Source organism: Panthera uncia, chromosome B1, assembly GCF_023721935.1.
Source record: "Panthera uncia isolate 11264 chromosome B1, Puncia_PCG_1.0, whole genome shotgun sequence".
NCBI classification, from domain to species: Eukaryota; Metazoa; Chordata; class Mammalia; order Carnivora; family Felidae; genus Panthera; species Panthera uncia.
The window spans coordinates 68,037,618-68,065,308 of NC_064811.1; the positions used below are offsets into that span (position 1 = coordinate 68,037,618).

General features: G+C 39.0%; 1 protein-coding gene across 1 annotated transcript in view; it reads left to right on the forward strand.

Moving 5' to 3' along the window:
* CDS1 (CDP-diacylglycerol synthase 1) overlaps positions 1–27,691 on the forward strand; it is a 68,937-nt gene that overhangs the window by 13,826 nt on the left and 27,420 nt on the right. The window contains exons 2-5 of the mRNA XM_049630819.1: positions 4,172–4,299; positions 11,148–11,244; positions 17,880–17,977; positions 21,032–21,171. Of these exons, the coding sequence (XP_049486776.1) occupies positions 4,172–4,299; positions 11,148–11,244; positions 17,880–17,977; positions 21,032–21,171 (463 nt within the window). The remainder of the gene's footprint in view (positions 1–4,171; positions 4,300–11,147; positions 11,245–17,879; positions 17,978–21,031; positions 21,172–27,691) is intronic.

The following is a 27,691-nucleotide window of genomic DNA, read 5'->3' on the forward strand; positions in this document are numbered from 1 at the left end:
TCTCAAAGATATGTATGTTTTATAGTTTTATGTAAATGTCTGTGATCTATTTTGAATTAATTTTTGTAAGTGATATGAGATATAAAGCAAAGTTCTTTGTGTTCCCTTTTTAACATATGGATATACAGTTGTTCTAGCATCATATTGAATTACCTTTCAACTTTGTTGAAAATCAGTTGACTGTATGTGTGGATTTATTTCTGGACTCCTTATTCTGTTCCATTGATCATTTTTTCTATTATGCCCATACAACAGCTTGATTACAGCTTTATAATAACTCTTAAAGTAAGTCTTTCAACTTTGTTCTTTTTCCATGCTGCTTAGGCTCTTCTAGGTCATTTGCCTTTTCATGTAAATCTTAGAATCAGCCTGTACATGTCTACAAAGAAAAAAATGCCTATTGAGATGTTTATTGGGACTGCACTGAATCTGTGGATCAACTTGGGGGAGAATTGTCCTTTTAATTTCCCTCCTGTGTGGTTTCAAATCAAAGCTATATTGCTTAGAGCTGTGTAAACATGGGCACTTAACCTTTTGGATCCTAATTTTTTTCACCTAGAAAATGGAAATGATTATTTACCTACCTCTGTGGTAATGTGAGGGCTGTTAAATAAGTCCATATTTTTAAAGTGTTTTGCTCTTATTTTCTAAGTATACTTTTACCGTAGGAATTGGATTTACAAGATAATAAACTTATTTCTTTGACTTTTATCCATCATTTCTCAGACATATTTTCTTTTAAAAAAATTTTTTTTTCTTAACATTTATTTATTTTTGAGACAGGGAGAGAGCATGAACGGGGAGGGTCAGAGAGAGGGAGACACAGAATCTGAAGCAGACTCCGGGCTCTGAGCTGTCAGCGCAGAGCCCGACGTGGGGCTAGAACTCACAGACCGCGAGATCATAACCTGAGCCGAAGTCGGCCGCTTAACCCACTGAGCCACCCAGGCACCCCTCTCAGACATATTTTCATTAACGTTTAATATTTGGAAAATAGTAGTTCTGCATAGTCCGAAGCCTTCATTTTATGTAAATAAGTGCAATGAGGTCTCAAGCATGGTAACTTGGCCAAAACTACTCAACTAGCAAGAACAGATGAGAACTTATTTTAATCTTAAATGTTAGCATGAGTTGACAGACTCAATTCATTCAACACATATTCATGTAGTGTTTCATAAAAGCCAGCCACTGGGCAAGTTCCTTTGCTGACCTCTTAGGATTTGAGAGTGAGGCCAGTGAATGGTATTTCCTCTTCTCACAAAGCCTGTGGACTACTACTGGAAAATAAAGACAAGCAAACAGTTTTGATGTAAACTAATATGTAAAAATTAGAGGAACTGTGGAAGCACAGTTGAAGAACAGCTAACCTGGAGCTGGAGGTGAGCAAAGACGTTTTCAAAGGAAATAACCTGGAAGCTGAGGTCACAGGCTGAGGGGACAGTAGCTAGATGTGGAGATGGGAACTGGGATGAGAGCAAGAGAGAAAGTGTGCAGTTTGTACTTTGTACATAGAACAAACATCTGCATTCAAGAGAGTATGGCACTGTGAAAACTGGGGAGTCACCAAAGAGGGGCTGGAAGAGCAGGGTCTCATCATGAAGAACAGTAAAAGCAATGCTAAGTAGTTTGGCTTTGTCCCGGTGGCCTCAGGCTGCAGAGTGGTAAAATCAGATTTGCAATTTAGAAAGATTATTTTTATGTTGAAATGAATTTGAGAGGCAGGATAGAGGGCAGGGGGATGAGCTATGTGAGAGGGGATGATGTTCAGCAAGGACAGAGCAGTGGGTGAGGATGGAGATGGGAAAAGATGAGTGACGGGCTTGCTCCTAACTGAATGGGTTTCCAATATTTGAGTAGCATAGCTCTAAAATATCATTATTTTGGAATCATCTTTTATTCTTTAGTTATTAGAATGGAATCGAAAAAGCCTAGTTAAATCTTCAGAGTTTCATTTTCAGTTTCTTTAAGGTATATAAAATAGAAATCAGAAGCTTAATTAATAAAAATAAAAGCAGGGCAGCTATCTTGAGAGTGGGGGGGGGGGCAGTTGTGGCGCATCACCATTATTGCCAAGTAGACTTTAAGGTAGCTTGCTGAGAGCTTTGTGTTTGGAAGAGCACAGTTTGAGTTCTAGTCCAATGCTTTTAATTTACGAGGAAACCAAAGGCTGGGTTTCTTGTATTTTCTTTCTTTAATTTTTTAAATGTTTTTTACATTTATTTTTGAGAGAGAGAGAGAGACAAAGCATGAACAGGGGAGGGGCAGGGAGAGATGGAAACACAGAATCCAAAGTAGGTTCCAGGCTCTGAGCTGTCAGCATAGAGCCCTACATGGGGCTTGAACTCGTGAACTGTGAGATCATGACCTGAGCTGAAGTTGGCTGCTTAACCGACTGAGCCACCCAAGTGCCCCCAAAGGCTGAGTTTCTTAACCAAAGGGTCAAGTGATTTGCCTTTCATCACAGTAATAGAGTAGAGGTGGAATTAGTGCTGGCAACTTCTGATTCCTAGTCTAGTGCTGTTTTGCAACATGGCGATGTTGCCTTAGGGAGCCAGGTCCATTAATCACCATCTCTACCACCACTCACACCACACCTACAACACTCTGGGTTATTGAAGTTTAAAAAAAAGGGTGGTAGGGAAATGGAAAAGAGAAGTGATGTGTTCCATCATTCTAGATGTCAAGGACCTGCTGGCATGTCAGACTGGCAGCAGTGCCCTGACATTTTCAGGGGTTGTTCTGTCTGGTGGGTTATAGTCATCAACATCTCTCTCTGTTTAAGCTGCTTTGAGGACAACTGACTCGGTGTCGCAGTGGGAATTCAGCATGTCTATTTCATTTGTTATTTTTGGTATGATGACACATTTAATTTAATAATTGTTTAATAAGAAAGTTAGAGTTAGTAAATAAAAAGTTTATTATTGCTTTACAAAACCTGTGAAAGTGTTCTCCCGAGGCTAAAATTTTATTTGGTAAGCTACTTAATGAGAAATTGAAAGACTTGATTCAATCATAATAATAGCTTCCTACTTCTTTGACTTTACTGAGTCCTTGGTGTTATATTAAATGCTTCCATTCTTTGGATGAAGAAACCGGTAAAAGGGGTGATGACGTTTACCAAAACTTGGTTGCTAGTAAGGGCTCAGTTCGGTTTGAGATTCTGGAACATTCTGAATTCCTAGGCACTCATTCCTTGGATCACTTCTGGCCCAAGGTTCTGCTCAGTGTTCTTTCTGCTTATATTCACCTGTAAATATTCCCTTTCCTCCAGCCCAGTTCAGCACCTTTGCCTCAGTTTCACCCTCTGTAAACCACTCTCCCAAAGCACATGTACGTGTAGCACTCTTTACTCGAGGTTGCTGGGGGTGGAGGGTGGTGGGTGTGGGAGAGGGGAGGACATAGGGGTGGAGACACATTAGAGCTGAATCAACAACTTTAAAACAATGTTTGATAGATCTGCTCTTAAAATTCCTTGGTCACTCAAACCCTCGAAATTCCACAGTGACCACCTTTGTCAAAGGCTAGAGCATATACACACAGCTCCTGTACATGTGTTCTTAAAGGTCAGTTTGCATTTTAAATAACTTTATAAAAAATATTACCATCAAATAAAATGCTTTTGATCATAGTTTATGTATCCATAAAACAGGTTATAATGTCTGTTTGACCTGCTTCACTGAGGTTGTCTCTTGAGGATCTAATAAAAACGAAGGAAGTGAAAATGGCATATATGCATATATATATATATATATATATATATATATATATATATATATATACGCACGCCAGTGTAAGGCACTCTTTTGTTGATGGCTTTGATTGTAATCAAAAGGAAACTGTGCAGTTGATCGGAATTAACATGTTCTCTCAGTTAAGTAGCAAAACAACCAACATTTGACTCTTGTTGGTAGGTTTCTGATTTAAATAATATAGGAGCTTCTATTTGTGTCTTTTGGTTAAATTAATCCTTTATATTGATAGATTTTAGCAAAGATGATCAAACTTTCTAACAGGAAGTACAATAGTGCTTGGTTATTCAAAGTTCTTTTTTTGTTTCAAGTTATGTAACTGAGATTTGACACACTGAGCAATAAGTTAAGTACCTTGGCAAGCATGTACTCTTTTCGTTTTTCAATTTTGCAAAGTGATTTTCGTTTTTCTTTAATTTTAGGAAACAGATATTGACGATAGATATGGAGATTTGGATTCCAGAACCGATTCTGATATTCCAGAAATTCCACCATCCTCAGATAGAACCCCTGAGATCCTCAAGAAAGCTCTGTCTGGTTTATCTTCCAGGTATGATTAGGTGAAGATGACTATAATGGGTGCTCAGGAGAAGTTGTGCGGTTATGCCGGTTGATGTAATAAATCTCACTTTTTCACAGTTTTGGAACTGTGAAAGAGAGGGCTTATACTTTTTCACCAGATATGCGGCATGGTACTAAATGCTTGTTGTATATTCTTTCATTTAATCCTTACAGTCCTGGGAAGTGTGAGAAAACCAAATCTCAGAGGTTATCTGATGAAGGTTACAGAGCTAGGAAGGTGTAGACCCGAGACTCTTGTCCTAGTTTTGTCAGATTGCTCAAGCCGCTGATCCATTTACCACATCAGGTAGCCTTTCCTGGTATTGGAACGTCTAATAAAGAAAATTCCATATTCTCTGTTCCCTGTTGTTCAAATGCCAGACATAAATAGGTCATTCTTTTTCTTTTACTGAGCTTAAATTATCACCCCAAACTCCACAACCCTTTTATCATTTTATGTTTGCTATATTTTTTAATGTTTGATCACCATAAGATTCAGCAACTTTTATATTGCCCTCCGTTGTATACTTTAGTAATATGAATTATAAAAGTTACAAAAGCAAAATAAATGTAAGCTTTATCCAGATTAATGTGTGAAATCTTAAATGTTGGTATAGAACAGTGTTTTTCCAGCTTTTTGATTGTGACACAGTAAAAGACATATTTTACACCACATCCCAAGAGACACAGAAATGTATATTTTAACTGTTGCAAAAATGTTATGAAGCAATTCTTGCTATTGTGTGTGATACCCTCTGATTTCTTTTGATACTGTTCTATATTATGGAACAAAACGGCTAGTTGTGACTTACTAAATTGGTTTTACTACCTGTAAGTCATAACAAAAAACACTGGTTAGTCATATCTAATAAATGTAATACAAATTTTTCTGTTTTTTAATTTCTAAGAGATAACCATATTAGAATAAATTGATTCAAACAAATTTTCATATTTTTTAACCAATAGAATAACTTTTTGCTGTCCATTATTGAAAACATGATTATTATTTTTATAGTTCTTGATCCTAGTTTTTCTGACCTCATTCACACATATACATTTGCTTTAAAATCTTATCAGGTCTATTTCAACTCTGAAATTATTTTTAAAAGCTTTTTAACGTTTGTTTATATTTGAGAAACAGAGCATAAGTAGGGGAAGGGTGGAGAGAGAGGGAGAGGGAGACACAGAATCCAAATCAGGCTCTGAGCTCTGAACTGTCAGCACAGAGCCCGATGCGGGGCTGGAACCCACAAACCATGAGATCATGACCTGAGCCTGGACGCTTAACTGACTGAACCACCCAGGCGCCCCTGAAATTTTTTTATACTGATGTTATATAAAAATGTTGCTGGGACGCCTGGGTGGCTCAGTCAGGTTTAGCATCTGACTCTTGATTTCAGCTCAGGTCATGATCCCAGGGTTATTGAATTGATCCCCATGCCAGGCTCTGCACTGAGCATGGAGCCTGCTTAAGATTCTTAAGATATTCTCTCTCTCTCTTGGGGCGCCTGGGTGGCTCAGTTGGTTAAGTATCTGACTTCCGCTCAGGTCATGATCTCACGGTTTGTGGGTTTGAGCCCTGCATCCAGCTCTGTGCTGACAGCTTGGAGCCAAGAGCCTGCTTTGGATTCTGTGTCTCCCTCTCTCTCTGTCCCTCTCATGCTCACGCTCTGTCTCTCTGTCAATAGTGAATAAATGTTAAAAAAAAAAAAAAAAAAAAGATATTCTCTCTCTCTCTCTCCTGCCTCCTCTGTCCCCCCCCTTTGTCCCTCTCCCCAACTTGTTCTCTCTTACTTTCTCTAAAAAATAAAAAAAAAAATACCTCTAAAGAATGATTTCTTTAGTGTGTCATTTATATTAGATTTTTCCTTAATGATGAAGGGTTTTTCCCTAGTGTAAAGTAACAATAGCAAATAATAGCAGCTGCTATTTCTTGAGCATATGCTCTGTGCTAGGCACTCCTCCAAGCACTTTACACATACTGACTATTCTCACAGCAACCCTGTAACAGGTTCAGTTATATAGACCTATTTTATAAATGAGGAAATTGAGGCACAGAAATGTTATATGTCAAGGATCATGCAGTCAGTAAGTGATAGAACCACATTATGAACCTAGGTATTGTGTTCTGTTTATAAAACAATTGGTTTTGGGGCACCTGGGTGGCTCAGTCGGTTGAGCGTCTGACTTCGGCTCAGGTCACGATCTCACAGTTTGTGAGTTCAGGCCCTGTGTCGGGCTCTGTGCTGTCGGCTCGGAGCCTGGAGCCTGCTTCCGATTCTGTGTCTCCCTCTGCCCCTTCCCCGCTCATGCTCTGTATCTCAAAGATGAATAAAAAAAAATTACAATTAGTTTGAAAAAATGAACAATAAGTAATATATAACAAGTTTCAGTCTTCTCAGACTTTGCTCTAAAGGTTACATGAATGTTTCAGACTCCATCTTAATTCATTTTAGGCCCTTTTTAATCTAATACCCAAAATGGTCTGTCTTGAAAAAATTTAGAAGTTGTAGATGCATAGAATTAAAAATATTAATTGCATTATAAAATTACATGAATTGCAGGGGGGAAAAAAAAAACTCTTGTAATCTTCCCGCCAAAACATTGACACCTAAAATATTGTGATGTTTACTTTTTGAAGTTTTTTTTTTCTTCTGCGTTGTGTGTATTCTGCGTGTGTGTGTGTGTGTGTGTGTGTGTGTGTGGTGTATAATATAAAAATAGCATTGTACTGTTTCTTACCTTCTGGTTACATTTTCATTCTGTGGTATTAGAAACTATATCATTTTTTTAATGACTTAAATTTTTTAATGACTGCATGATATATTCCTTTGTATGACTGTAGTTCAGTTTATTCAACTAAACTAAAATTGCTGGGCGTTTAGCTTGTTTCCAGATTTTCACAATTAAAACCAACTCTGTATTAAACATTTTTCTTTATAGCTATGTTAAGATTTATGCTCTTTTTTTTTTTTATGTTTATTCATTTTTCAGAATGAGAGGGACTGTGCAAACGGGTGAGGGGCATAGAGAGAGGGAGACACAGGATCCGAAGCAGGCTCCAGGCTCTGAGCTGTCAGCACAGAGCCCAACTAGGGGCTCAAACCCACGAACTGCGAGATCATGACCTGAGCCAAAGGTGGACGGTTAACCCACTGAGCCACCCAGGCAACACTAGATTTATGCTCATTTTTAAGGCTTTAATATATCATATTAAATAGAGCATAAGGTGTTGAAATTGGAAGAGGCCTGAAGGTTTTTAGGCACTTGGCACATTGTCCCAATTGACCTGTGTGTGGGTCTTGTGGAGATGAATAGTCACTTAACCAGTTAAGTCTGATTCTGTCCATTAGTGAAGCTCTTCTTCAGCTATCATCTCATCCAGGGGCAATGCCCTGCTCCCCCTCACCCAAAACTGCACAAGTGGACATGTGCATTGACTGGAGACATTTTAGGTTGTCACAAGAGATAGCACTACTAACAGATAATGGGTAGAGGCCGGGGAGGATGTTAAACATCCTATAGTACACTGAACAGCTCTTCACAACAAAGAATTCTCTGGCTTACAACGTTATTAGCACTGAGGTTGAGAAACCAAGGAAACATACAGGCATAGCCTTATACTGGGTGCTCTTGTACTGTATCATGCCATTTTCCTTCTCTCCAAGAACTTGCACACTTCCTGTCCATCCTCCAATGGCTGGTAGATGGACTTTCTCAAAAACTTTTCTTGCCAGATGGCCCACAAAGTACTTATTTATTCTTGAGGAGTGTCTCTGTATACTGATTCTTGGCTCAGGTGAACTGCTTTGCCAGCCCAGGTTCTTGATGACTCATGATGTTTGTGTCCCTAGGAAAATATATTTTTTTTAAACCTCATCATTACTTTTGAAATAAAAACCACTTAATATCTGTAGTGACAGTAAAACATTGTACATCTCGTAACTGATTTGAACAATAAGTATATGACAACTTTAGATAACCACTTGTAAAGAGACTCCTGAATTATATACTTTTTAGAAACCTCATTTCTATCTCATGTAGTTCTGGAGATATGGGACTGGAATGAAAATCTCCTATATTGATTCTGAGTTCCTTTTTCCAAAGCAATTGTGAGGTGATAACTTGGACCTGAAATCAAGGCTGTCTCTAATGTGCTCATTGTAGCATGGTAAAAGAAATCAATAATTTGAATTCAGAATCAGGTTTTCCTCTGGTTTTTGGTAATAGTGATTTTTTTTTTCCCTCATATCGTGCTCTGTTTTGAATTCAGTGGTTCTCCCTTAAAAGATGTCTTTCAGTCACTGTATCCATGGATATGTATAAGTATGTTCTTTTATTTTCTTTGTATTAAGTATTCTTGAGAGATTTGAGGAGTCTGTGAAAATAATTAAGAGAATTAGTCTTTCACCTTGTTGGGGGAGGGGAATTTTTCTGGGAAGGGAAATAGGTATATAAAAGATAACTAGGTGAAATATGTTTCTTGATGGCTCAGGTTTTCAGTTATCACGGAACTTTTGGATGGTAGGAAGAAAGTAGGTCTTCTGTTTAAGATCTCTGGTTCTCAGCAGCTACCATCCTCTGAAGTTCAAAGCCAGAGGCGTCTAACAGAGGTACATGTGGACATTGGCAACATCCACCTAGGGACTGATTGGTGACACTTTTGTAGTGTCTGTCATCTTCTATGGGTTCTCAACATTTCTGACTCTGAGGATCAGTTATACAGGAGAGCTAAATACGCTTCTGGGTTTCATGCAAACAGGACGGGATCACTATCATTATCTCTGTTATCATTAGAGACTGGTTTATGGTCCATTATGTACCTTTGACTAGCTCTGTGACCTAGCCCAGTTCCCAAATCTATTCATTAATCCATAAAGAGTTATGTATATAAAACTCAGTGGAACCTTTCAGCTCTAACAGTTTTTGACTCTCTGCTCATTTCGGTTCAGTCCTATAGCCGAGAGTCTAGTGAGAAATTTATGAGCCGCATAGTTTATCACACAGCAGAGAGAAGGAAAGTCGTGTAAGTATAATGTGACCACCTCATGAGAAACCGTGGAAGTTAGGTGAAAGAGTTTGGACTTAATGGGGTTGACATTTTAGACCTTGAGTACAGAAATGACCTCATAAAAGGGATATTTAATAAATATCTGGAAGACTGGTGAGAGCAGGGAATATAATCAATATTTGATAAATGGATGAAGTCAGCTAATTTTTTTATAGAGAGGAGAATGTAAGCCTGTGCTTAGAACACTGTGTGTGCATGCGTGTGTGTGTACATATATGTGTGTATGTATATATATATGCTACTATCCTTTAAGATGAATCCAGGTATCTTGTATCATAATTTAAATGCTGCCATTTGAATTAATAGACATAAGAAAAGTCTTAAAACTTTACTGTGAGTATAATGTAAAATGAGTGTAGAATGAAGAAAAGCAGGGGGAAACAATTTTAGATTCAGAAATATCATCCATATATAGGTGTTATTAGAATCCTTTTGGTTTTACACAGTGGCTGCTGACATTTTTCATGACATGGCCAAAGAAATAGTGACAGTATCTGTCAAATATGCTGGGGGTGAAACATGAGTGTCCTGGGTGTGAGGGGAGGGCTGTTGGGCACCCCGGGCCCTTCCTAACCGCCAGAGAGGATTGAGGGAGATGAGTTCTCAGCCTAGCCAGACATTCAACAGGGAAGGCCTGCTCTAAGGAATAATTAAAGGCCCAAGGATGAGGAAATAATGTTGTGCTTTTAAGACTCTGTGTCTAAGTGCAGAAAGCCAGCAGCACACTTAGAGCTCTAGGAGAAAGTGATCATCTGTCTGGCCTTGCCCTCAGTGACTGACCTGCTTGCCTTCTTCATTTCACTGAGATTTCTGTGCTCTGTAGTTGTGCTTCTGTATTATCCTTTCTTTACTTTCTCTCATTGGAAGTCTGTGTTCTCTGTCTATACCACCTTAATAAAATCATTGTTTTTATATACCACCCCAAAGGATAGATCATGGTTTTTTTTTTTAAGTTTATTTATTATTTTGAGAGAGAAAGTGTATGCATGCATGCGCTGGGGAGGGGCAGAGAGAGGGAGGAAGAGAAAATCCCAAGCACTCTTGCACTGTCAGCACAGAACCTCATGTTGCTGACACTCAGAGACTGTGAGATCATGACCTGAGCTAAGATCAAGAGTTGGCCACTTAACCGGCTGAGCCACATAGACACCCCTTAAAAAAGTGTTTTTTAAGTTTTTTTGTTTATTTGGAGGGAGAGAAGGATAGATCATCTTTACAGAGGGCTTTTTGCACCTGCCTTCTTCCCTTCTGAATGACCCTGGTGGGGTGTGCACATATCCACATTGACCACCTCACTTCCTAGCCTAGTGATTCATCCTCATTCACACTGAACAAAAATTAGTTTCTTTCTTTGGCTAACATAATTTTACACCTAATTTAGCTCTGAGCGAGTGAACAAATGCTGTTGGTTAGATTTTTGTTTTTGTTGTTACTACAGGTGAAGTAAGGGATTCTTTTTTTTTTTAAATATTTTATTTATTTTTGAGAGAGTGCAAGTCAGGGAGGGGCAGAGAGAGGGGAGCAAAGGATCTGAAGTGGGCTCTGCACTGACAGCAGAGAACCCAAAATGGGGCTTGAACTCATGAACCAAACTGAGATCATGACCTGAGCCGAAGTTGAATCCTCGACCAACTGAGCCACCCAGGTGCCCTGAAGCAAGGGATTCTTAAAGTATAGTTAGGGAAAATATGAAAGTCTGATAATACTGAAACCACACAAAAAACTCAATACATTAAATACTAACTTTATAAACATTTTCTTTATAGGTGGAAAAACTGGTGGATTCGTGGAATTCTTACTCTAACTATGATTTCATTGTTTTTCCTGATCATCTATATGGGATCCTTTATGCTGATGCTTCTTGTAAGTGTTTTACATTTTTCCAAGTATCTCTTGCTTTGTTTTTCAGCACTGATATGATTGAGGTAATTTGAACATGTCATAAAAAATAAAGTAGTTCAAGATTTGGTAACAACAAATTTATTTCCCTTAAGCATTTTCTTCTTCATGAAATTATCTGGACCAACCTTTCCTGTTTGCAAAATGGCCATTCAGTGTATTCACTCAGCAGAGATCAAGTATATGTAATACATAGTATTAGAGATTGCTAACGATTTCACACACTCATGACATCATCATATGGGACTATTAGCTAGATCCCTAACTTGAAAGAATTCAATCTAATGGCAGAGATATATAAGTAACCATATGAATAAATAGTATAGTAAATAAGTGGGTAACTTTTTGGGAGATCTAAACCAGCCTGAAAGAGAGCAGAGAGGACTTCCAGAAGAGTTTATGCCAAAGTTAAACCCTGAAGAAGGGGCTGGACAGGAGAGGGCCTTCCAAGGTGGGGATATCATAAGCAAGACATGGGGGTAATGAGAGAGTGTGGTTCGTTGGGGGATTTGCAACTGGTGCCTTTGGAGGGTGTCTAGGGATGAGACCAGAGAGGTGAACAGAAGCCATTTTGGGAGTGTGGGATTTTGTTGTGTATGGGAAGTCCAACAAGTCATGAAGCCAGACAAGTATTTTAAGATTTTAAATCATTCGTTTAGTAAATGCTCCCAAGATGCCTGCTATGTGCCAGGCATTGTGCTGCTTCTGGGGTATGATACAGCAGTGCTGAGAAAAGCACACATGTCTCTTCCCTGGGGAGTTTACTATCTGTGCTTCAAAGAACTGATCAGAAATATAATTACAGGGGCACCTGGGTGGCTCAGTCGGTTGAGCGTCTGACTCTTGGTTTCTGCTCAGGTCGTGTTCCCAGGGTTGTGGAACGAGCCCTGCTTTGCGCTCCACGCTGAGCGTGGAGCGTGCTTGAGATTCTCCTTGTCTACCCCTCTCCTCTGCTTGTGCACGTGCGTTCTCGCCCAAATATACATATAGAGAGAATATATTTATATAGGATAGGGTGCTGTGAGAGCAAGGGGGGATCTGGAAGACTTTCCAGAGGCATCCTGTCTAGCACGTGTGCTGCAGTTTAAAGTTTGAACAGGTGGGGGGTAAAGGGGGAGCTTGGGGACAGGAGTGTCACAGCAGAGGATTCCTGTTTATGAAAGCCTTGATATCCAAAGAAGCGTGAAACATTTGGAAGTGGTGGGAGTGGGAAGGAGACCTGCGTTTGTTTAATAGATTCATCAAGCACTTGAGGGTGCTGAGTGTGTTTAGCACAGGGAGAGCCTTGCTCTCAGGGATAGGCACAGTGTCCCTTTTTTTTGTTGTTTCTTTTTCATCTCATCTCCTTTAGCTGAGCCTCTTTCACCCTTACCACCTCGCTCTCTGGCTGCTCCAACCTGTCTGCTCCCCTCCATGCCCAGTCCTATTCCTAGTGATAGGCATGGGCAATATGATACAGTTTTCCTTTCAGTCTATAAAAGAATAAATAAGTTTTGAAGTGAAATCAGACACGATTGGGGAAAAAAATCCCATCAACTCCTGACCATCAAGCCCTTTCACTTTCTTTCTGTTCCCTCATTAATTTTGTACTTCCTTGGGGGTATCAAGGTAACAGGAGTGAATAAGAAATCACCTTCTCTGTTCTGTTTTTGCTGACATCGTAAAGAACTTTTTCTCACAGAAAAACAGTGGGTAGTGCATAATGTGAGGCCAGAAGATGCTGAGTCTAAAAACCAGGTAGGCCGGTGTGAGCACGGTCCCAGTGTGACTCCAGGGAAGGGCCCACTTCTTTTCTTCTCAGTGTGCACCTATGGAGGGTTGTGAGTGCCAGTGAGTTTGGGCCTTTCAGGAGTGAGTGGGTACAGAGCACTTCTCAGTGCTGTGCGCTGAGTGATGGGCCAGGGGACAAAGGGATTGGGTGATAGCTGACAGCTTGGTAAGGCTTTGTGGATGAAGGGACCTTTCCTCAGACCTTGAGGGTCTGTCAGGGTGGAGTGAGCACCGAGAGTAAAGGTCCAAATGGCTAGATGTGTCAGGAAAAGGCAAATGATGTCTTTTTCCTGGAGCATAGGGCCTTTGAACTTGGAAAAATAATTGGAGATCAGATGCTAGAGGGCCTTGCAATACTGTGTGAAGAAGTTTAGGATTTATTTGTAAAGGATTGGGGAGCCATTGGAAATATTAAAGATCATTTAAATTATTATTCCCCTTTAGGAGGTAATTTTGATCTAAGACATTGTAAAGCACCAGCATCCTTGATACATGGACACAGGCTGGTCTGGTGGGCTCTCTGTGAGTAAGTTACATTGTTCTCCAAACTAAACCATTTGGTGTGGTAACTTGGGCCAGAATTTGCAGATAGAGACTAATTTTCAAGCACCCTTTTATGAGAAAATTCAAAACACCTTTAAAGATATCCTTGCATATTTGGATTTTGGTTTTTTAAAAGAGAATCATAAGCATACCTAAAGTACTTGAGCTTTCTTGTTTATTTTTTCTGTTATGAAAGGAAAATACCATTTTAATACGAGTTCTGTTTCATTGGTGAGCTTAATCAGAAGAATATTAAAGATCGAGTTAAGTAGATTTGAACTGTTACTGCTCTTACTTAGGTTTATTGTAATGCATGCACACATGTACCATGCATACATACACATGTTGTATTTATGATACGTATATAAAGGAAATATGGGTGGATATACACATATGCACACACTGTTGGTACTCAATTGTGATACTACTTTTATGTGATTTCAAGTCTTATTTATGCTCATACCCCTAACTAGGTCATTTATATTTTGAGAGGCTTGCATTTGCCCTACAATATCAGCACTCGTAAATGATTGATTCAAGAGAATTTTATTAAAAACTTATTTCTACCAAATGATAGCTACTACTTTAAGACGGAATCATACAGGAACTTTTTTCTTCAATCTTCTATTTATAGCACTTACATGTTGCATTCGTAGCTTGCAATCACACTTTTTTAAAAAACTTTTTTTTAGCTTTATTTATTTCTGAGAGAAGGGGAGACAGAGAGACAGACCAAGCTTGAGTGGGAGAAGGGCAGAGAGAGTGGGAAACAGAATCCGAAGCAGGCTCCAGGCTCTGAGCTGTCAGCACAGAGCCCGACGCGGGGCTCTAACCCATGAACTATGAGATCATGATCTGAGCCAAAGTCGGATGCTTAACCGACTGAACCACCCAGGCACCCTGGAATCACACTTTCTAGATGATAGAATTACTAAAGCATACTTTGATTTAAAGGCAGATAGTGTAAGAGGTTCTCACCTTCACCTTCTTGGAAACTCCTATAATAAGTTTTAATTCACATATATAATTTAGTTTTAAGTAGTTTTTTTTTTTTTTTTTTTTTTTTTTGCATTGTGAGAGTTATAAAAGTGTGTTAAAATTACTTCAGGAAATTGTTAATTTTTTGAAAATCACCCCTAGCCCTATCATCAACTACCAAAACTCAATTAATACTATTTGATACATTTTCTTTTAGTCCTTTTTTTTCTTTTATGTTTTAAAAATCATGGTTGTAATCATAACATGACTAGAATTTTGTATCCCACTCTTTTAAACTAAGTATTTTATCGAGTGTTTTGTGTTGCTCCGTCTTTACAGCCATCAACTTTAATACATTCCTTGACTGAATGGAATGGAATGTATCATAAGTTATTTGAACCGCTGTGTTATTTTCAGACATTCGGGTTATGTTTTGGTTTTCTCTATGGTGAATAACACTATCCTGAACATAATAGAATGTAAAGCTTTTTCATATGCAGGATTATTTTCTTTGAATAGATTCCCAAAGTGAAAATAGGCATTTTTATTTGGATAACCCATAAATACCATAGTTCAAATTCAACATATCCAAATCTGAACTTCCCTTCTACCCCCATCCATTCTGCCTAAATATGTCTCCTTTCCCAAAAGCCTTCTCTGGTGTTATTCTGTGTTCCTCTGACTCCCTTAGCCGCCCCCCACCCCCCATTTCCTCAGCCACCAAATCCAACCACTTATGCTCCCTCAATGTCTTATTCCTTGTACTCCACTTCCCTGCCGCTGGCCCAGTTAGAGGTTCATCTACACTCAACTGGATGGTGGCATCTTGCCTGCCTTACTGTCTCTCTACTCTTGCTGCCTCTCCAGTCTGTTCTTTCCACCTCTCCTGGCCCCAAACACACACATCTGATCACGTGTAGTCCTTTGTACTGTTTGCTGTGCTTCTTGTCTCTCTCTGCTTCTCACCCCCATCTCTGTGAGTAGGCAACTCTGAAATACTTGTAGTTCCCTAACATGCCTTGTCTTCTCCCATATATGTGATTCTGTATATCTTTCTCCTCTGTCCCAACTGTGGCCCATCTCTACCCACCCCACCCCCCCCCGTTTTGTTTGCCCATGCTTATATCCATGTGGCAGTTTCCACGTGGCGTTGTAGCCATTTGTGTCCTCCTTGACAGACTATGCCTCTCTGAGGACAGATGTCCTGTATTATTTCTCTGAATCCTCAGTAACTAGCAGAGTAGGCATTTAAATATTGGTGGTTGTTTTTAAGGCTCTTAAAACATTTATTGAGCCAACAGAGTCCTGCCAGTGTGCACGGCTACCAGTATTGGTGACCTGGAATATCAGTTTCTGGGTGATCACCCAGCCTGGAAGATACACATATATTTTAAGGATTTTAGCTGTACTGTTGTGAACCCTCTGTTTTCTGTTTTCCCAGCGGCTCTATATTGATTCTACTTGCAAACTGTAATTGACAATCATATAAATATGTATGTGTGTGCTATTAAAAGTAGTTTTATTTCCTCTCAGTAAAATACCATGTATAGTGCTAATGGTTGTTCTTGAGCAAATGTGTTCATTTAGCAAATAGAAATTGCATCAGTGCATTTGATATTTTAAAAGCCCTTGGTTCTATAAATAGTACAGGCTTTGCCATTTTATTTTAACACCTAGCATTGTCCTCATTTTGTGATTATTTAAAAAAAATAACTTTTGACGCATTCAAAGCTTATTGAAGGACGATATTTGAATTTCTTCTTGTCTTTATATTATAAAACATTAATGACTTCTTCTTAAAATAACTATTTATAGTAGTTTGACCTAATATTTTCTTAGCACATGGCTGAGGGGACACAATTGCTTTAAGTATGTGATTGGACATAATAGGTATAATGGAGAAATATAGCTTAAGAATACCCTGAACAGTAGGTTTGGGAAAGCTGATTTTGGGGGAGCTTAAAAGGAAATACCCAAGTATATTCTTGGGCAGAGTTTGGTAAGCTTTTTGAGTATAGAAACAGGTAAAAATATTTTAGGCTTTAAGGAACCACATATTTCTCTGTAACATCATTTTTAGTTTTTGTTTTTAACTTAAAAAAAAATATCAAATCCATTCTTAGCTCGCGGGCTGTACAAGACCAAGCCCTTGAGTATACTCTCCAGAGGCTGAAGAAGTCTGCTATACTCATAAAGATTTTAATCTCTTAGCTCGTGGTAATAAGTGTTCAACTTGCCACTTGTTTTTCGAGTCTTGGAATTGACTTAAACCAAGCATTAGATATGATGCTGCATCCTCAGGGATTACCTGTACCTAAGTTGGTGGATACAACAGTGTGAAGGACTACTAAGTAGACCATCAAAAAAGGATTCATAAATATAAAACAATTTGTTAGGAATGTATAAAGAACACTGTGCAAACAGAATTGCATAGAATAAATTGACCGGGTGAAGTGGCTGCAAATGTAGAAGGCTATTTATAATTTGCCAGTGTAACTCCACTTAGATGTATCAGACAGATATGCAGCTGGCTATGTGAGAGTTGCCACAGCTGGAAGAATGAAAAGACCATGCCCAAACCCTGCTGGGTGACAGGGTGAAGATGTTTTAATTACAGTCATTTGTTTTGACCGTGTCTTTATCCTTGGAAGGCATACCAGGATGTATGGTTAAAAATAAATATATACAGGGGCGCCTGGGTGGCTCAGTTGGTTAACCATCTGACTCTTGATTTTGGCTCAGGTCATGATCTCACAGTTCATGAATTAGAGCCACGTTAGGCTCTGCACTGACGGTGCGGAACCTGTTTGGGAATCTCTCTCTCTGCCCCTCCCCCCCCCCCCCCCCCCAGCCACACACACATGCACAGGCTCTCTAAGTAAATCAGTAAATGCAAACTTCCACATATGATACTTTTCCTAGGGTAACTCAAGAAACAAAATGGACGAAAAGATTGTCCATCTTAGTACTGATGAACTCAAGAAATGAAGTAGTAATGAGAGATAAAGCCTAATCAACCATGACCAACAAGACTGTATCCCTCAAACTTTAAGCTACACTGCGACCTCCCACCCCAGGATGGAGCTTTCACGTTTTGGATAAACTTTCATTTGCTTGCCCCTTTGAAATATCGCTTGATTTTATAGACATTGACTTACTGAATTTTTGCTACTGACATTTAGAATAATTAAAACTGGGCAGGCTAAAGATTTTTTTAAACACACATGACATAAGAAATGACTTATTAAATGATTAAGCACAAATGTAAACACTAAGAAATGTATGTTAATGTGTTCTCTTGGTTTCAGGTACTAGGCATCCAAGTGAAATGCTTCCATGAAATTATCACTATAGGTTATAGAGTCTATCGTTCTTATGACCTGCCATGGTTTAGAACATTGAGCTGGTAAGTATTTTAAAACTGTTTCAGATGTGAAAATCTGGTTCTTTTCTAAAGTTTTTAAAGGAAGCACCCTGATGAGTCAGTATCACACAGTTGACCTTATAGATTGATTTTTGGAGAAAGATAAATAAAAATAATGCAATTGGATTTTGATAAGAAGAAAATCACCTTTAACTCTCCTTTTCTAACACTACTATTTTCATATGTCATCTTTCAGTCTTTGTAGAGATACTTTATATTTGAATGTATACACTATTGACCTCTTTTTTTTAAACATTTTTTAATGTTTATTTTTGAGAGAGAGAGTGTGTGAGAACTGGGGAGGGGCAGAGAGAGAGGGAGACAGAGGATCCAAACAGGCTCTGCACTGACAGCAGAGAGCCCAGTGTGGGACTTGAAGTCACAAACTGTGCAATAATGACCTCAGCCGAAGTCAGACTTAACCAACTGAGCCACCCAGGTGCCCCTGCGCTGTTGTCCTCTTTAAAAAACATTGTATTGGACACCTTTTTATATCCTTCATAATTATAATTTTAATAAAGTTTCGTTTTGTAAAATGTTAGAAATATGTGTAATCTTTTGCTTTCTTTTGCCTAAGTTGAAATGAGACCACACACAGGATTACATTATTTCTGCAGAGAGTGAAAGATGAGATATGAAAATAGTTGTGAGTTTTCTGTTTTGTTGAGTGGTCAGTGGTTTATTCATGGGGAAGAAAGCCCATGATGAATGTCTGTCCCCCCCTACCCTTCCTTCCCCACTACTGCAAAGCTGGCCCACCTCCTTGTAGGCCCTGGGGGCAGTTAGAGGAGAGACAGCTCCTCCCTTTGTTGTTCCTGGTTTGATCTTGTCTTCAGGCCCCAGGCTGGTGACCTGCTACTGGGAGGGTTGTTAGAGAGAAGAGTAATACTCTCTGAGGGGCAGTGTGTAAGGCAGTCTTGTAAATAGCACCAGCAGTTACCAGCACTTGAAATACTGTGTATGTACCATGCATGTAAAACTTAGTTTAAAAAAAGGCATGCGATTTTAATATTTAACGTTTAATATATCTTTTTATAACTTTTCAGTTATAATTCTCAATTATCAAGACCTTGACCAGGAAGGAAACATGATAATATAATAGTTCATAATGAACTTAATTGACCATGCCTTTGAATATAGCTGTTTGATTAGTATCAGCCAGAGGGTCCAGTGTCTTAAGAAAACAAATGTATCACCTTTGGGGTTTAGAGTAGTCAAAAAATAGTTTCTAATTTTTCCTTATGGCAAGTTTTTTCACGAAGGGCAAAATATATGGGAAATGTTAGATTAAGTAGTTGGAGAATAATTAAATGCTAAACCATGCAGGATTGACCAATTCTAAGAAAAAAAGACATAGGTCAGGATGGGCTCCAGTGATTGCAGAAGTCTTTATGGAGAAGGGGAGAAACAAACTATCACTTGAAATAAAGACAAGTTTTGGATAGAGAAGAGTGCTCCGCAGTGGGGAAGCATCACCTATCAAGTTCTAGATGAGGGACTAGGAGGAACATGCCACAGAGGCAAAGACATTCCTGGCCTTCTTGAGCAGAATAGTGGGGGGAAAGTTGGATTGGTGGACTAGGGCAGGCCTTGATAGCTTTATGGAGGAGTCAAAGATAGTTTCCATTGTAGGAGAATGGAAAAATGGTAATGCAGCTGATAGAAATGGGAATACAGTACTTTACTTTGAAAACTGTGGGGTCTAATTCCATCCATGAGGACCAGAGGGAAATCGCTCCTTTCCTCCTCTGCTCTCCTGGCCGAGTAGGACTCTGCCCTTCAAAGGATGAGGCACGGAGGAACTCTGAAGCGGTGCTTCCCAGCCTTCTTTCCTGGCTCACACAAGTGCCATCAGTCAATTCTCATGGGTTCTCCTTTCCTTGGGGGGAAGGGATACATCAGAATTGGGTGGAGGGACAGGTGATTTACGCAGTTTTAAGAAGTTTCTCTTAGAGGGCTGCCTGGGTCAGTCAGTTAAGCATCCAACTTCGGCTCAGGTCATGATCTCATGGTTTGTGAGTTTGAGCCCCACGTCAGGCTCTGTGCTGACAGCTCAGAGCCTGGAGCCTGCTTCAGATTCTGCGTCTCTCTCTCTCTGCTCCTCCCCTGCTGATGCTCTGTCTGTCTGTCTGTCTCTCTCAAAAATAAATGAACGTTAAAAAAAAAAGTTTCTCTTAGAGATTTTTACCTGCTGCCTGCTTCTATCCCCCACTACTTCCTCTTAAGAATCACTGTGCAACTGGGGGCGCCTGGGTGACTCAGTCGGTTAAGAATCCAACTTCTGCTCAGGTCACGATCTTGCAGTTAGTGGGTTTGAGCCACGCGTCGGGCTCTGTGCTGACAGCTCAGAGCCTGGAGACTGCTTCAAATTCTGTCTCTCCCTCTCTGCCCCTACCCGCCTTGCACTCTGTCTCCATCTTTCTCTCAAAAAATGAAAAAACATTAAAATTAAAAAAAAGAATCCGTGTGCATCTGGAGTCCATCTGGAACATGGAGGAGGGGGAGAAAGACACCAATATGCGTAATGCAGTGAGGATGGGTCAGAGGTTGAATTGCCTCTTCCTGCTTTCCCTATTGATTTCCTCCTCACGGCAGGTGGGAATTTGGCTTAGAATCTCCACTATTAAAAAACTTTAGAGCTGTGAATAGTTGAAAGTGGATTTTCATTATAAAATACTGTGTGTGTGTGTGTGTGTGTGTGTATCTGCGTGCATGTGTGTGTGTTTATCTGCGTGCGTGTGTGTGTGTGTGTATTTGGGTATGCATAGTATTTTTTACATTGTTTCCCAATCTCTGGCACTAGATTTTGAGCTAAGTAGAGGTGTGAGCTGTATTCAGTAAACTTTTGTTGACTGACACATTTGAAATTAAGTTTAAAAGAGGAAAAAAATGTTTTGGTGGAATATCCTGAACCTGTGTCCTGAACTTAGTTTTTGATCTTTGTGACATCATCAAAATATAGAGAATAGTTTTGCTGAGTTTGAGAGGGAAAAAAAGGCTTCAAATATGAAAAAGCTAATTGTGTTTCAATTATAGGTACTTTCTACTGTGTGTAAACTACTTTTTCTATGGAGAGACCGTAGCCGATTATTTTGCCACATTTGTTCAAAGAGAAGAGCAACTTCAGTTCCTCATTCGCTACCATAGATTTATATCATTTGCCCTCTATCTGGCAGGTAAGGAAAATAGTCCGTATTGGTATGTAGCTGATATATATTACATGCTTATTTTTACTTAACGTTATTTGAATTTATGACATCTTCTATTTGTTACATTTTAATCCAGTTCCATTTTTATTTGTTCCATGTATAAAAAGCTGTTGCTTTCATCATGGTCTTAAACAGCAATTACTCCTTCATGGTGATTTAAAAAAGGACCTACTTGCTTAATACTCCACATATTTGAAAATTTTCTTTGGAAATTGTAGTAAACTTTTAAATACATGGATTGATTGCTAACCAAGTATGATTTACAAAGAAACTTTTACATATATATTGCTTTATTTATATAGTATTGTGGTATTTAGTTTTACTGACATGGTTTATTATATATTCTTTCTATACATGTTTATATATATATATATATATGATATATATACATATTTGTTTATAGTACACTGTACCATTTGTTTTTAAGATTTTAGATTAAGAATTAGATACTAAGATAAAATTAGAATTAACAGATATTTCTTTAATAAAAGTTAATCATAAAAGAATTCTAAAAACTTGATTTAGATACGTACTTTTTATTTTTATTAAAACAATTTTTTTTTTAACATTTATTTATTTTTGAGACAGAGAGAGACAGAGCATGAACGGGGGAGGGTCAGAGAGAGGGAGACACAGAATCCGAAACAGGCTTCAGGCTCTGAGCTGTCAGCACAGAGCCCGATGTGGGGCTTGAACTCACAGACCGCGAGATCATGACCTGAGCTGAAGTCGGACGCCCAACCGACTGAGCCACCCAGGTGCCCCAAAACAATTTTTTTTAATGTCTATTTAGTTTCAAGAGGGACAGAGTGTGAGTGGGAAAGAGGCAGAGAGGGAGGGAGACACAGAACCCGAAGCAAGTTCCAGGCTCTGAGCTGTGAGCACAGAGCCCTACGCAGGGGCTCGAACTTGCAAAACGTGAGATCATGTGACCTGAGCCAAAGTCAGATGCTCAGCCAACTGAGCCATCCAGGCGCCCCAGATATGTACTTTTTAAAAGTCAGCTTAACAGTGTGAGTCTTGGCTCTACTACTTACTAAATAAACATTGGGAAATTTAATTAATTTATCTGTACTTCAATTTCTTTGTAAAGCACTTAGAATGATACCTGGCACTATTTAAATATTTGTTGTTGTCATTACTTTCTTCTTAAAGGAGGATATGAACTTTGAGTTTTTACTTTAGCTCTTACAAGTTTTTCAATAAATTCTTTTCTTATTAGCACAGTTTTGGAAACTGAATACAATACGGATGACTCTTCATTTCTCATTAAACTAGAAATATGAAGAGTGTATGGAGAAGTACGTCCAGTCCTTTAGAAGTATGTCATTGTATTCAGTTTTTGTGCTGTTCTGCATGATGCTCTTGCTTTAATAAAGCCTTCTTCAGACCCTGGACTTGATTTTGTTTCTGGATCTAGAAACCCAGAAAGTGAAACAGTCTGAAATGAGAATAGTGGTTGTTAGAGAATCATTTTTGGGATGGGAGGAACCTACATTTTCTAAAGAGTTTTATTACTCTTTTACATTCAGGGTTTTTTTTGGTGGGTTTGTTTGTTTGTTTGTTTGTTTTTGCTTAGTCCAGTTTTCTGTTACTTTATTTTTAAAAATTGTTACTGATACATCTAAAGAAAGTACATGCCTGAAAGAGGATATTGAAAAGCATTTCTTTTCTTTCATGGGCAAGAGAAATTACTCATTTTAGGTAGTCATTCAATTTTAAATTCAAATCAGTTTACAAGAATCATGATAATAGAGAAATTAATGGTGACTGAAAACAGGTAGAATTTGGATAGAAAAACATTGACTCCGATTCTACGTTTACCAAAGCACATTTGTGACATTTTTTTCTTGGTAGGAACTTTGAGTAGTTTATCTCACTTATCAAACTAACAGATTTGATTTACACTGTTAAATGTAAGTTGGATTTGGGGATAGATTCTTTACTGCTACAAGAGCAAAGAATACAGTGCCTTTTTACTTTGTATTTAGACTGGCAAGACTTTATTGGTATTTTAAATTTTAAAAACAGTATTAGCAAAAAGTGTCGGCAGTGGCTTCTGCTGCTGAATCCAACAAATTCACATTATTTCATAATATCAGTCTTGTAATTACTGAATAACAAAATGATGATTAATGAAAATAGAAATCATTTGTATCAGTGTATGTCAGCACAGAGCCCATACATTTCCATTCTTTTTATTTATTTTTTTTTATTTTTTAAAAAAAATTTTTGACGTTTATTTATTTTTGAGACAGAGGGAGACAGAGCATGAAGGGGGGAGGGGCAGAGAGAGAAGGAGACACAGAATCGAAGCAGGCTCCAGGCTCTGAGCCATCAGCCCAGAGCCTGACGCGGGGCTCGAACCCACAGACCGCGAGATCGTGACCTGAGCTGAAGTCGGACGCTTAACCGACTCCGCCACCCAGGCACCCCCGTATATTTCCATTCTTATACAACTTTTTGTTTTTCTTAAACTTAGAACTGCTTCATTTTCTCTTTTCCACATCTATAAACTTCTTTTTTTTTTTTTTATGTTTATTTATTTTTGAGAGATAGAGACAGCATGAGTAGAGGAGGGGCAGAGAGAGAGACAGACAGACAGACAGAATCTGAAACAGGCTCCAGGCTCTGAGCTCTTAGCACAGAGCCCGATTCGGGGCTCGCACTCAGGAACTGTGAGGTCGTGACCTAGGACAAAGTCGGATACTTAATCAGCTGAGCGCCCCAGGCGCCCCAGCACATCGATAAATTTCTGTATAGGAATCCTTAATATTTCTTTTGGGTCTGTTCCATGTCTATTGGTAGTTTTTACGAATGTTCACACAAATCTCTTTTCCACATCTATACATTTCTGTATAGGAATCCTTAATTCTTTTGAGTTTGTTCCATGCCTATTGGTAGTTTTTACAAATGTTCACACAAATCAGTGTATCAATTTCCTTTTTTCCTCAAGACCTCTGTCTTGGAAACCTCTGTAGTCTGGTCTTGTCTGGACTGTCTGCTTGTGGGCCTACTGCCTAGGTGTCCTCATGATTTGGCCTTCTCATTTCTTATATTTCACATCTTCCAGTTTCTGAGTTGACACCATTATTTTGCTGAAGCATGGCCTCCAATAGTTTCCTGTGAAATGTTCATAGATGCTAAATGTTTTATGTTCATACATTTCTAAAAATATTTTCATTGTCACAGCTGACTGCTTCTGCTAGGGCTTGCACTTGTTATTAGTAGACTGGTACTTAGCACTATAGTCTAGAAGTCTAGGCCTTACCTTTGCCTTCTAGAGATCTCTGTTTACTTTTTTCTGGAAAATACTGCTAGTCCCTGATTTCTCAGGTCTGCTAAAATTTATCAAGTCTGTTTTCCAGCTTCAAAATTTTGTAGCCATTTCTCTTCTATTTTCCTTGACGTTTCTTCAGTTCTCTTTGCTCTCTGGGTTTTCACTGTAATTTTCTTTTCTTTTCTCTTCTTTTCTTTTGTCTCCACAATCAATGTTGGGCTCAGTATTCAGTGAAATCTCCCTCCTGCCTCAGAGCCTTATTTACAATCTCCAGAATGTCTCCAGAAGTTGGCCAGTACTTTTGCAGACATTTTCTAAGTATTAAAGCTTATATGTTTATATCCTCTCCACCCTCATTTTTTTAATACAAATGAGAACAGGTTATTACCTACCTGTTTTTTTCCACTTAATGCAGTTTGTGCATGGTTTGATATCAGCACATCTGAATCCAGTTTTTTCATATCTGCAGTTACATCTGTATTGATGTGTGTACAGCAAATCTGAGGTAGAATGTCATAAAATAAGGTGCCTACTGTTTCCTTTTCTTACTTTCCCTTTGTGGTTTGCTATAACTAATATTAAGAATAACTTCTCCTTTGAGTGGGTGAAGACAGTGTAATTTATTTTCTTTGTTTTATTTAGCTCTTAATTTTTAGTAATTGTTTGCTTCATATGCTAAACTTTCTGACTCTGCTTTTCTAAAGTAAAATCAGTATTTCTTCCTTTTTTTCTGACTTAATTTCTGCCATAGAAATAGCTTACCGCTTGCTGTTTTAGGCTATTAGAATCATAAAAACTCATCAAAAGCCATTTTTTCAGCAAACATATGAGTGCTTTCCAAATCCTAGGTACCACAAATGGTGTTGAGGATATATAGAGGGAAAGGAGGTTGATAGCATGCCTTCTGGGTCTTGAAACTGGTGAGACATGACTCCTCTAGTCCATTGCTGAAATGTGGACAGGGACCTCGAAGAGCATGAAGGGTAAGGAGGACTTTACTCTGCTGGAGACCATAGAAGGCCTTTGAGAAGAGATGACAAGTGTCATGAATAGTAAAGAACAAGCAGACATTTGCTAGGTGAATAGAGGAAAAGGGCCTTCCAGGCAGAGGAAAGGTGCAAAGGTTGGAAATGAGAGAGGATTGCATGTTCTGGGCCACTGGCAGGCATTAAAGGTTGGAAAGGAGGTGGGAAGGAGCCACGTCTTGAGAAGCCTTGTGTATCACGGGAAGGATTTGGACTTTATCCCTAAGAAACCAATGGAGAATTTTAAATTAAGAGATGATATAACTAGATCTGTAGTGTAGTGAAGGATGAGTTGGGAGACATTAATAGGATGACCAGACAGGAAACTGGTACTGTAATTCATGCTAAATATAAGGAGGGCCTGAGTTTGTATTTAATACTAAGAGGGTTGGAGGTTCCTGGGTGCCTCGGTCAGTTAAGCATCCAACTTCAGCTCAGGTCATGATCTCATGGTTTGTGAATTCGAGTCTCACATCAGGCTCTCTGCTGTCAGCACAGAGCCTGCTTCAGATCCTCTGTACCCCCCTCTCTCTGCCCTTTCCCTGCTCGTGTTCTCTCTCTCTCACACACAGAAATAAACATAAAAAACTTAAATACTAAGAGGGTTGGTTATATATTAAAAAATAAAAATAACTGTGGGCTATTCTTAGAAACAAACTGCTCTTTATTTTTTTTTTTAATGTTTATTTTTGACGGGGGGGGGGGTGCTTGGGTGGCTCAGTGGGTTGAGCATCCGATTTCAGCTCAGGTCATAATCTCACGGTTCGTGAGTTCGAGCTGCATGTCAGGCTCTGTGCTGACGGCTCAGAGCCTGGAGCCTGCTTTGAGTTCTGTGACTCCCTCTCTCTCTGTTCCTCCCCTGCTCACGCTCTCTCTCTCTCTCTCTCTCTCTCTCTCAAAAATAAACAAACATTGAAAAGAGAGAGACAGAGTGCAAGCAGAGGAGGTGCAGAGAGAGAGGGAGACACAATCTGAAGCAGGCGCCAGGCTCTGAGCCGTCAGCACAGAGCCCGATGTGGGGCTTAAACCCACAAACCGTGAGATCATGACCTGAGCTGAAGTCAGGTGCTCAACCCACTGAGCCATCCAGGTGCCGCCAAACTGGTCTTTATAACAGTCTATGAAAAATTGCTTTTGTATCCCAAATTATTGGCTAAAAATGTACTTTTTGTTGAGATAATCACCTGTTTACATGTAGTTGTAGGAAGTGATAAGAGCTATCCCTTACACACTTTGCCCAGTTGCCAGCAATGGTAATATTTTGCAAAACTAAAGTACAATATCACACCAGGATATTGACATTATTACAGTTTTATGAATGTAGTTTCCTAATGCAACGTTGTAGTAACCTAGGAGCTGCTGTGTTAAATGATAAAACTTCTAATATAAATCATGCATAGTATTCTGTATCTATTATCATTTTACGTGTGGCCTAGATGTGGTCCTGTTAGAACATAAACAACCTACTTTGTGTCTCTCTTATTTTTTAAATGCCCAGTGCCTAGTGCAAGGCCTGGCATTTATGTTCCCAATACATACTTTTTGGATGAATGGTCAAGAGGCCGGGAACATGGACATTCACACCCAGTGCTTCTTATAGATATATTTTCAGCGTCTGTGTTTTGCTTGCCACATCTTGAGGCCTTATTGGTGATTCTTGAAGTAGTTAACAACATTCTTGGGCTTAGTCTAGCAAAGGGAATTTGACTTTAAAACAGGAGTGAGGAAATAGAAAGCATGCTATGTTGAGAATGTGTACTTTTTTCTCAAATTATGCTGTGAAAATCTTTGGAATTCTTTTTGTAAAAAAATATTCAAAGGAGTCCTATAAGAATTTTAGTTCTTCAGTGATCAAATGGCTTTGGAAGGTGTAGGTCTTAGCAGATTTAAACAGCAGATGCAGCCCAAGCTATTTCATTGATACTGAATGTTATTAAAATAGAATGTAGGTATCTCCAGGTCTGACCCCCTCACCAAGGCCCATGAGACTAAATGACCTGTCTAATATCATACAAAGCAACTCACTGACAAAGACCCAGAAAGTCATTCTGAAATTTAGATAATTTTGTTGTAAAATGAATTTGATTGGTAACGAAGAAAAAATTAGCAAGGCTGAAAGTAATAGAAAAAACATTTTCTCTAGGGTCTAAACACATTTTTAAAAAGCTCTTGGTCATTTGGA